The sequence below is a fragment of the Dipteris shenzhenensis genome, chromosome 27 (genome assembly GCF_047967505.1).
Source record: "Dipteris shenzhenensis isolate YYH24624 ecotype China chromosome 27, Dip_SZ_1.0, whole genome shotgun sequence".
Taxonomy (NCBI): Eukaryota; Viridiplantae; Streptophyta; class Polypodiopsida; order Gleicheniales; family Dipteridaceae; genus Dipteris; species Dipteris shenzhenensis.
In genome coordinates, this window is record NC_141622.1 from 36530885 (window position 1) to 36542906 (window position 12022).

At 41.1% G+C, this 12022-nt stretch overlaps 1 protein-coding gene across 1 annotated transcript in view; it reads right to left on the reverse strand.

Moving 5' to 3' along the window:
- LOC147884240 (syntaxin-52-like) overlaps nt 1-6328 on the reverse strand; it is a 31811-nt gene extending 25483 nt beyond the window's left edge. The window contains exons 1-2 of the mRNA XM_087398781.1: nt 5802-6328; nt 5155-5256 (exon numbers count right to left, since the gene is read on the reverse strand). Of these exons, the coding sequence (XP_087254907.1) occupies nt 5155-5256; nt 5802-6025 (326 nt within the window). The 5' untranslated portion in view covers nt 6026-6328. The remainder of the gene's footprint in view (nt 1-5154; nt 5257-5801) is intronic.
- Between the last annotated feature and the right edge of the window lie 5694 nt (nt 6329-12022).

The following is a 12022-nucleotide window of genomic DNA, read 5'->3' on the forward strand; positions in this document are numbered from 1 at the left end:
GACCTTCTACGAGCTTGGAAACGCAGGAACGCATATGCTCTGTGTGCCCTGGCTACAAGTACTACTGATAGTGTTTTGACCTTGATTCAACATACATCTAAGGCAACTATGGCCTGGAACATATTGAAGAGTCAGTATGAGACGCGGAATCACACAAGGATCCAAAACCTGGAGAATCAGCTCGTAGCTGAGAAGTTTAATGAAGGAGAGACAGCGGAGGTGTTCATAACCCGAATCAAAAAACTGCGTGACCAGATGGCTGGTGCTGGGATACAAAAGACTAGCGAAGAGCTAGCTCAGCGGTGTCTTCGGATATGTCCACCAAGGTTTAATGGACTGGTAACAGCGCTTAACACTCAGGTGAGACCCCAACCATTATCATTTGAGGAGTTCTGTGCTTTACTTATGGAGGAGGAATTGAGGCTTAAAGCTCGAGATGGAGGCGGCAATGGGGATGCTACTTTCTGTGCCACTGCGAAAGGCAAAGGTGGTTCCTCCACCAAAGGTGAGTCCTCTACTAGTGGTGACAGAAAGAAGAAGGGCGGCAAGAAGAAGTTTCAAGGAGAATGCTTCTACTACAAAAAGAAGGGCCATATAATTGCAGATTGCCAGGTCAAGAAAGCAGATGAAAAGAATCCGAAGAAGACAGATAAGGGGAAAGAGACAGCTAACACAGCGGAAGCAGAGTTGGATCTATTTTTGGCCATTGAGGAAGAGTGTTCCTCAGTTCAAGAAGCTTCAACCACTGACTCATGGGTGTTGGATAGTGGTGCCTCCCGTCACATGACCTGCAAGAAGGGTCTATATTGTTCCATGCAGCCTCTATAGGAACCCATCACCGTGACGGTTGGTAATAACGCAAAATGCCCTGTTAAGGGTACAGGTACGGTTTCATTTGTTTCTGTAAATGGAGATGTTAAGAAAATATCTAATGTGCTGTATGTTCCACAAATCAAGAGAAATTTGCTATCAGTTGCTTCCATAACTGACCTTGACCATGAGGTGAGGTTCAACAAGACAGGAGCAAATATTCTAGATAGTACAGGCAATCTTGTTGGCACAGGAGTAAGGAGGAATAACTTATGTGAGCTAAGTGCTCTTACAGCCACCGCTAGAGTGGGCACAAGCAGACTTTGGCATGAAAGATTCGACCACATCGGATTTGCAGTGCTGAAGGAGATGCAGAAGCAAGGTATGGTTGCTCACTTACCTGCAGTCACAGAAATCAAAGAACCGTGTGAAGCTTGCATGATGGGCAAGCAACAAAGAAAGGCATTTCCACAAGAAAGCAAGAATAGAGCAAACGCTCCTCTAGAGTTGGTGCATGTTGACTTGTGCGGTAAGATGCCTACACAGGCCTTGGGGAGATCTTCCTATTTTTTATTGATTGTCGCCGACTATAGTAGGAAGATGTGGGTGTACTTTCTTCGCAAAAAGGCTCAAGCTTTTGGTAAATTTAAAGAATGGCTACAGCTTGTTGAAAATGAAACAGGGAGAAAAGTGAAGACAATCAGATCGGATGGTGGTGGTGAGTTTGTTTCTACAGAGTTTGGAGATTTTTGCAAGAGCAAAGGGATCAAGCGACAAACAACGACACCACATACGCCTCAGCAAAATTCGGTTGTTGAACGCCGAATGCAGACCACGGTGGAGATGGGGAGGTGTATGTTGAAAGGTGCTGGACTGCCAAACCACTTTTGGACTGAGGCTATCAATACTGCGGTTTACATCCTTAATCGCAGCTATACAAAGGCACTCAAAGGTAAAACACCACATGAGGCTTACAGCGGTAAGAAGCCATCTGTCTCCCACTTCAGAACGTTTGGGTGTGAATGCTATGCGCATGTACCAGACAAAGAGAAACAAGCTACAACCAAAAAGCACCAAATGTATCTTCTTAGGCTATTGTGATGAGAAGAAAGCCTATAAGTTGTATGACCAAGAGGCAAAGAAGATCATAGCAAGCCGCGATGTGGTGTTCAGGAAGCAGCCACATGCAGTGGAGGCAGAGAAGAGCTCTTCCACTTTATCATCAAGCGAAGAGGTAATTCACTATGGACCTGTCCCAAGAGCTATAAAGGAGGAGGAAATATCAGATGATGAAGGTATAAGTCACCAACCTGTTGTTACACCACCAGAAAAGCCGTTGCCGCGATGGGTAAGGCAGCTCTACGACCATGATAACCAGATGCCTATGTCTGTTGAGTAGCATGCAGATGGACCAAGGCAGTCTCACGGAATCGAGGAGCAAAGGAGGGCTTCTGCTCACATAGTCAATATGGCCTTGATGGCTGAGATTATTGCAGAAGTAAAGGACCCTGCGAGTTTGGAGAAAGCACTTGCAGACCAAGATTGGAAAAATGCTATAGAAGTAGAATATGACAGTATCATGAAGAATGAAACTTGGGAGCTGGTAGATCGACTACCTGATAGAAAGGTTATTGGCACCAAGTGGGTTTGGAAGGTAAAGTACAAGGCCGATGGGACTTTGAAAAAGTACAAAGCCAGATTGGTTGCACAAGGATTTTCGCAGATTGAAGGGTTTGATTTTCAGGAATCTTTCGCTCTGACTGCCAGAATGACCACTATTCGCACAATACTCTCGGTGGCTGCTCATAAAAAGTGGCCAGTTTATCAAATGGATGTTAAATCAGCATTCTTGAATGGTGACCTCAAGGAGGAGGTGTACGTGGCTCAGCCACCTAGGTTTGAGGCCCCCCATTCTGAGAACAAGGTATGTAAGCTGAAGAAGGCTCTGTACGGGCTGAAACAGGCCCCAAGAGCATGGTACCAACAGATAGACAAATTCTTTCATAAATTAAACTTCAAAAGATGTGCCTCAAATGCTAACTTGTATGTGTACAGGAAAGGTGAAAAAACTGCTATTATTGTTCTATATGTAAATGATCTCCTTATTACAGGTGACTATGAAGACATGATCCAGCAGACTAGAAAGGCGTTGAGCACAGAGTTTGAGATGACAGACTTAGGCTTGATGCACTACTGTTTGGGGATTGAAGTCTGGCAAGAGCCAGGCAAGATCTTCATCTCTCAGCAAAAATATGCAAGGGAGATCTTGAAGGCATTTGGTATGTCCGAGTGCAAGGAGATAGCTACACCTATGGAGGTAAATGCGAGGTTGTCTATGGAGGATGCCTCACCACCAGCAGACATCAGGAGGTACAGGAAGTTGGTCGGCAGTCTCATCTATCTGTGCAACACCAGACTGGACATCAGTTTTGCTGTTGGCGTTTTGAGCAAGTTCTCCAATAAAGCCTCGGGAGAATCATTGGAATGCAGGGATGCGGGTGCTCAGGTATGTGAAGGGCACTCTTGATTATGGCATCACCTATAGTACGGGCACTTCCTTGGCTGGTCATTGTGACTCAGATTGGGCTGGAGATGTTGATTCCAAGAAATCAGTTTTTGGATATTGTTTCTCATTAGGTTCAGGTATCTTCTCTTGGATCAATAAGAAACAACCAACAGTGGCATTGTCTTCTACCGAGGCTGAGTACAAGGCAGCATATTTTGCTGCATGTGAAGCAGTGTGGCTGAGAAGGATCTTATGGCACATGGGAGTGCAAGAGGATGAGGCAACTGTGTTGAGATGCGACAATCAAAGTTGCATGGCCATTGCTAAAAATCCAGTGTTTCATGCGCGCACAAAACATATAGAGATTCAGTATCACTATGTGCGTGATTTGATCGGGATAGTGGAATTGGTCTACTGTCCAACAAAGCAAAATGGAGCACATATCTTCACCAAGGCACTCGGGAAGGATCAGCTTCAGGGTCATCTTCAAAGACTCGGCATTGGGCCGAGAAGGTAGTTCACCTACGGGTGGACATTGAGGAGGGCTGTTAGATATGCTCAATGTCCCACCCTCCTAGTAACCACCAATGGTCCAAGGTGCTCAAGTTGTTAGGCCCCCATATGAGGAGAAGCCATGTATGAGCCCGAGACACTGGATGGATCCTGGCTTGCATGTCAGATGAGGTCTATCAATGAGACTGTTGATGGTAGAAAGGTGATTGTGTGGGAGCGCGGGAGCCCCTTATTCTTGCTGTGGGGGTTCGGGGATGGGAGCCCCCGAGGCGACGGTATAGGAAATATTCCCTGCATATTCCATGGACGACTAGTCGGTTCCATCGACTAGGTTGACTAGTCGGCTCCATCGACTAGGTCGACTGGTCGACTCTACCAACTACGTTGATCCGACTACCGCCCTCATAGCTATAAAGAGGCGAGCTCCCCAATCCAATGTATCAGATCAGTTCAAATCAGATCAGATCTTCCAGCTACTAGTAGCTCTTCACCTAGTATCTGTCTAGATCGCCATCTAAGCTCCACTGTGGGAGCGCACGGGTGGACGGAGCCATCATATGTACTACATCAATATTGAAGGAAAAGTTTGTTCCTCTCCAGTTTGATGTGTACTCTCTATTCTTTGTTCAGTTTCTGTTCCGCTGCGCCGTGTAATTTAACAGAATCTAGTATTTGGGGTCAAGATTTTGAAGACCAATATGTGTTTCAATTACTACCAATGTATGATAGTTATGATGACGAAGTGTGGGACGAAGGCAATAAATTCAGTTTTCAAGTCAAGGCAAAAGACCATCAACAATGGGCAGTGGCTGAGGTGCTGCATACCATCACCGTCATTAATGCAACACATAAGATCATCCTAAACAGGAAAAGAGGTCTATACCAACAGCCAGCAGTACTTACCATCCTAGTTGCCTATTTCATGTGGTGAAGCAGCATTAGTTGCTAGAGATCACACTATAACTCAAGATCCCACTCACTAGCGCTGTACACAACTAGACTCAATTGCAACTCAAACAGCAGCCGGCCAAATATAACAGCAGAACTCGTAAGTCTTTGACGATGACCTTACCATTGCCTTAAGGACAGTGGTAACAAGTGTTAAAAGCTGACTTTTGTATTCAAAACCAAAGACAAAAAAAAATCAGAAAACTGAGTGAAGAGGACAGTTCCAAACAGAAGAAATCTAACAAGCAAAGCCCAAATTCCTCTTTTTTTTGCCTTCTTTTACCTTTGTCCTCTGTCTTCCCTGTCCAGCTTCCTCTCCTCTTTCTTCTACAAAAAGTATGAGCTCTAACAGAGATAGAATTAGTGTAGTGACATACCTATTAGATGCCTGAGATGTACTAAAACTTGCTGCCATTTGCTTTGTTTTGAAACGAATACCCAACAGCATGTCTTGTCTTTGGTATAGTTCCTCCTCGTTCCTGTAAATTTAAGCAATAAAGGACAGCCAAGGGGAAAACATTAAGGGTTCATAGGACTCTACAAACAGCAATCTCTTCATCATGCACAGGTCAGACATGGTCATCTCAAGTCAGGGATATGCAGTTTCAATTAATCAGAGCATCTAGCCGAAAGCCCTTTAGGTTGGTCATAAGGTTGAATATTCTATTCATCTCAAACGAGGATCCTCTATTACATAAATTAAGACTGAGGTACGATTGGCATCCCAAGAGGCTAGGAAGGATCCACGAATGCTGGTTCCTTGAATATTTGGTTCACATGAATTTGGTTAGATAGCAAAGATTTTCAATGACTTTTCGAAGAAACACATTGTATGAAATCTGGTTTGGCGACATTGCTCGGACCTTTTCATAGCCAAATCCTCTCATGATACAAGTAGACATTAGTTTAGGCTATATTGAATGTCACAAAACAGATAGTTTTAAACCAGGCAACCCTTCTCGGCAAACGTCAATCTATAATTTGACAAGAGCACAACTCCTTCCGGACAAAGCTGAATACATACACACTTGGCTTCGCCGGTGGATTTTGCAGAAGTGATTCTAGTCGATCGAGACAAGTGCCCAACACGGTGATCTTCCGTCGGGTCGACGAGACAATGTGAGACGGATCGCCTCCGGCGGCTACTGTAAGGTCCCGTTCCCTAAGACGAGCGGCAATGTCATCGGCCAATTGCATGGCCTCCTCAAATTCTTTCAGCCATGTGTCTGGTATTTGCGCGTGTGCCATCTTTGCTTGGTTTGGAAGGTTTTAGAACAACCGAATGAACACAGATCTGCGAGAAATGTCTATATTCATGGCTCCAAACAAGTGACGCTGATCTCGAAACGAGCTGGAAAGCGAAATTGGAAAACCCAAATCTCGAGAGGAGTTATGGCAATGAAAGCCGTGTGCCAACAATGTCACGAACATTGCCAGGTTGCAAAAGCAGGTACATTGCTAAATTGTACATACTACAAAGTAGAGCGATAGAATCTTGTGGTGGGTGAATCTACACCGCTGAGGAGCAAGAGATTCAAGAATCTCTGTGTTAGATTCCTTCCACGTGCGCATCCCCCAAAGTTCGAAGTTCCTTTCCACACAAATCCAAACATAAACACATTAGTGGAGAGTCAAGATTAGGTGCTTCTTTTTGGCCTAGCCCGGGTAGCCAAAGCAACGGCGTGAATTTGACGAATCAGAAAATAAGGTATTTTGTAAACTTTGACTACAAAATTCCCGAAGGCACATCATATCAAGATATAGCATGTTGGGGCTAACTAATATCGATAGGCGATTCACACTATCAATTGAAAATCTCTTCTTTAAAACAATGAAAATACTAGTGCGCCAAGTTCTTTTGTCTTCTTGGGTACATATGCGAAAAGCAAAAGGTAGAGGGAAAAACTTGCAAGTTAAAGATGCTCTCTTGTACACAAATATTGAAAAACTCCTACAATCAAACATAGAATTTCGTGATTTCGCTCATTTGAGAACATCCATTGACTTCAAATACTACCTCAAAAAAATTTTATTCGCAATGTTGAGACAATTAGGACCACCATGTTTTTTCATCACATTATCAGCAGCAGAAAAACTTTGGGATCCACTACTCCAATGTTTAACAAAGCTAAATACTTCAAAAGGAAATAGCAACTCAAATGTAGCTATTGATACAAGAGACTTAATACGCTCAGATCCAGTGAGACAACTGCACAATATTACATTAACAAATTCAAAGCATTGAAGACATTGCTTAAAAAAGAAAACTCCATTCTCAACAAATTAAAATGCTTTTTCTTTGTGACTGAATTCCAAAATCGAGGAAGCCAACATGATCATGGTCTTCTTTGGGTTCAAGATGCTCCAATCTTTGGGATCTCACCTAACCATCTCATGGAAACATTTGTTGACACATATATATCCACAAACATTGATGTAAGAAAGGCATACAAATGCACAAACATCGAAAGACATCCTTTAAAAACAAGAAAAAGTGCAGATTTGGTTTTCCACATCCACCAATTGCAAAAACAACAATTTTGGAGCCGCTTGAAGATAACCTTCAAAGTAAATTCCATAAGAAAACAATGAAAAAAATAACTGCAATCTTATTAGACTAGAAAACTACATCTCTAAGCTACATGCCATTCTTGAAAACTTTAAATATTACAGAAGAACAATACCTCCTAGCCATTCGTTATTCTATTTCGCAACCAACACTACTTCTGAGAAGGCATCCAAAAGACATTTACACAAAAAATTCCAACCCAACTATGTCCCAACTATCGCAAGCAAATACATATATTCAATTTATATTAAACCCACATGGGGCAACAACATATTGTACTTCATACACATAACAAAAATGAATAAAGAAACAACAAAAGCAGTGAAAACAGCACTAGCACAAAGTATTTCCACTAATGCTCCAGCAAATGAATGCATCCGAAGGGTTGGAAATGCAATCTTAAACACACAACACATAAGCTCTTAACAAGCAATATATCTAGCACTATCATTGCCCTTAACATCTTCAACAAGGCAATTTCAATACATCAACACAAACCCTCCCGACAAAAGAACATACTTGCTCAAATGTCGTGAAGCAACTACAAAGACTCGATCTAGAGAGCACTGAAATAGTTTTTGATGACGTCATAGCAAAATACTTGAAACATAAAAGTAGCCTTCATCACATCTGCTTGGCCACTTTTGTAAGTGAATACACAATTTCTCCTTCGAAAACACAAAAGAGAAAGAAAAATAAAATCATCTGATATAATAATTACAATGAGATTATGGACCTAGAGAACTACTACAGAGAGTTGTGTATGCTATTCATTCCATATCATGATGTTGAAATACAACTTCAAGATGAGAATAATACATGGCACAATATGTACATTGACAACAAATAAACTGTTGATGACAATAGAAAAAGATTTAACAAATTCATTCCATAATTTCCCACAAAATCTACTAATAGTTCTAGAAACTCTTCCACCAACACTACATCCACATTCAAGAATATTGAGAAATATGACATTGCAATTGATATGCAAGGCATTCCCAAATCAACACCAAATCAACAAAATTCATGACTATCATATAAGATGATACCTAACCATGACTACTACTTATCCTTGAGAAAGCTAAATGATGAGCAATGCTTGATTCTTGAAGACACAATGTTGAAAAAAAGGTGCAATCCAACAATTGCAGATCATCTATTCTTGACAGGAAATGTTGGAACAGGGAAAACCTTTGTCCTACTACTACTAGTCCAAGCACTTCTACACCATTACTCACATAAAAATTACCTAGAATACTTTTGCTTGCATACACTGGAAAAGCAGCAATCAACATTGGGGGTACAACACTACATTCCGCTCTTCATTTACCTCTAATGGCATCTCATTACACTAGTTTATCTTCTGAAAAGCTCCAAGAATTATCCCAACTATACAAAAACCTTGAAGTTGTTGTTTTTGACGAAGTATCCCTCATAGGACACATCACAATGGTAGCAGCAGATATGCACCTCCATGAGATAAAGCACAATCATCAACCACCTTTTAGAGGACTCGATGTTATTCTTTGCGGTGATCTATGTCAAGCTAGTCCAACAAAAGATGCTTGGATTTGAGAAACCTTCTAATTCTACACCAATGTCATCATTTTGGCAAGAAAATGTCCTCCTTTATGAATTGACAAAACCAATGCATCAACAAAACATGCAATTCATAGAAATATTAAATAGAATAAGAGTTGGAGAACACTCTCCTAAAGATATCTCATACCTTAACGAACAATATTATCGACAACCATAAGAAAAACGATACGTCCCCCACTTATTCTACACAAATATTACAAAAGACGCTCACAATGAATAAGTTTTTAGATTACTACAAGAAGAACCACACATATTCAAAGCAATTGACAAAAGAAACAAAACATGTAGCAAAACTATAACAATTCCAACAAGCCTAAAAAACATAGCAGGATTACACCAAACATTGCATCTCAAGCCAGGGATGATTGTTGAAATTTGTTATGGAAACCTAGATATCCAAGATGGGTTGGTCAATGGTGCAGATGGTATTTTTAAACATTCATCCAATACCTCTCCCCAAAGGGTACTTTGGATATTGTTCAACAAACAAAATACTAGGAGACGAACACGTTATAACAACGCAAACCTATACAACAACAACATTTCACCTCATTGGACACCTATTCAACCAATAACAAGAGAATTCCAAATTGGGAAGAACTATTTGAATACAGTATCGAGAAATCAATTTCCTATACAGCCAGTAGCTACACGAACCATACATCGCTGTTCGCAAGGATGGTCTATGGATTGCCTAGCTTTTGACCCATCATCCATTAAATCTCATGGACTTACATACATATCTCTTTCACGCATACGCAATCCAGATATTCTTTTCCTCATCAAACCAATCCTAGAAAAACACATAAAAGTTGATCCCAATGTTCTAAAAGAAATACGACGACTGAAAGAACACTGAAGATGGAAAACCAAACATATACACTTCAATTCCAACGAAATAACTACAATGACAATACAATCACTCAACACAAGAGCATTAACATCACACTAGGAAGAAGACATACTCCATGATTGAAGCATACTAAATGCAACAATCTTATGCCTACAAGAGTTACATTCACATGAAATCTACCTTACTTTGCCAGGTTTTACATGCTTACAAAGAAACAATGGTGTTGGCATTGCAACATGTTTTTAAAATAAATTGGTCTTGGAACTACAAGACTACATCGTCGAAAGAAATTGCGAGTGCTTTCTCACAATATTCAAGACAACACAAAACTCCTACATCACAAACAATAATAAATGTGTACAAAGGGCAAACAGCACCACATTCACTTCTTGTGTCCATTATCGACAAACTACTCCTTCAAATACATCATACCATTCAAACTACAATCATTGGCGACTTTAACATTCACTATGATTCCACCAAAACTAATTCAACACAACTTACCTCATATATGGAACAAAAAATTTTCAAGCAATTGGTGGAAGGACCTACAATTGTTTTCGGCTACAATATAGACCATATATGAACACAACAAATAAACAAACCAAAGTTGGAACAAATTTCTTCTATTGGTTCAATCATTCTCTTGTATACCAATTCATCAACACCCAATAAGGGCAAGCGTTCTGAATGAAATTCCCCTTGTTTTTTGGCCTGCCACCCATCTCATGAGGAAGCCTAATTGATGGCGGCCCAAGCCTAATTGATGGTGGCCCACCTTGGAGAAGCGAATCTAATTTCCAATCCTTTTTTCTCCCCGCCTCGAATTTCCACTTAATCTCCACCTTTTTTTTGGCCCTCCAAGGGTCATAAGGGATGACTTGGTTAGTGCGTTCTAATTAGGGCCATAGAAGTTAGTTCATTTGGTCAATTTGACCTTGCAAATTATGGTTCGTATGAGGTTTAAATGTGGCTTCTCCACGAACTAGAACTATGGAATTTTGCCTAATGTAGATGTGGCCTAACTTTTACTGAAGGTCTTTAAAGAGTTCATGGGACGGTGTCATGTGCCTAGAAACACAATTGGTATCCATTCCCATGAATTTCCATGGTCAGAGCAGCCCCTTCTCCTCTAGCAAAAAATGGAACATCTAGGCTATCTATACGAACAAAGGCTAGAGGAGTTGCAGTTGCAACCAAGGAATTGGTACCCTTGCCTTGACTAGCTTGAGGGCACTACCTCTAATAGTAACCCTTATGTACATTCAAAGGGAGGAGAGACACACAATGCACAAGAAATTGTCGCTTCTTCATTCAGGATGGCCAATCTCCAACAACACACACTCTACATCTCTCCAAATATATACAAGAAGGTACCAAGGCATTTCACACCCATGCTTACAAGAAACAACGTCATCAAGCCTCTATGCATATACATCCACATATGCACACTCTACATACTCTATACATCTATGCCCTATACATGAACAATCTCCCCTTAAGCTCTGCACGAGCTTGTACATCACATAAGCCCAAAGCATCTCTAAAAAGGCAAAACTTATCTTTACCCAAGGACATGGTAAAGATATCTATAATTTGGGCATCTTCCTCACATATCTCAAATGAATTTCTCCACTTATCACTTTCTCCCTAATGTAGTGATAGTGGTCCTCTATATGTTTTGTCCTTGCATGGTAAATAGGATTCTTGGCTAGCACGCCAACTCATGAAGAAGAAATCTTAGCCAAGTTTCTTCACATATAGCTATGGAAGCCCCTCTATACTCCGCTTCTGTACTAGACAAAGCTACGGTGGGTTGCTTCTTACTTCTCTAAGTAATCACACTACTCCCAAGAGAGAATGCATACCCACTAGTTGACCTATCATCAATGTTGCTAGCCCAATCTGCATCAATATAACCATGCAAGCATATTCCTCCTTCTTGGCATAAAACATGAGAGCATTTATTGTGGCTTTCACATGTCTAAGTATTCTTTTCACCACCTCAAGGTGACTCTTGAAAAATTGACTCACCACACCCAAAGCATAACTCAAGTCCAGTCTAGTGATGGTGAGATATATGAGACTTCCAACCATCTTCTGGAAGATAGTCACATCTTGCAAGTAGCACCCATCATCAACCATCTTAGCATTGTGCTCAAGTGGAGTTTCAATCGGTTTGCATGCTATCATACCATATTTTTTCGGCATGTCAAGG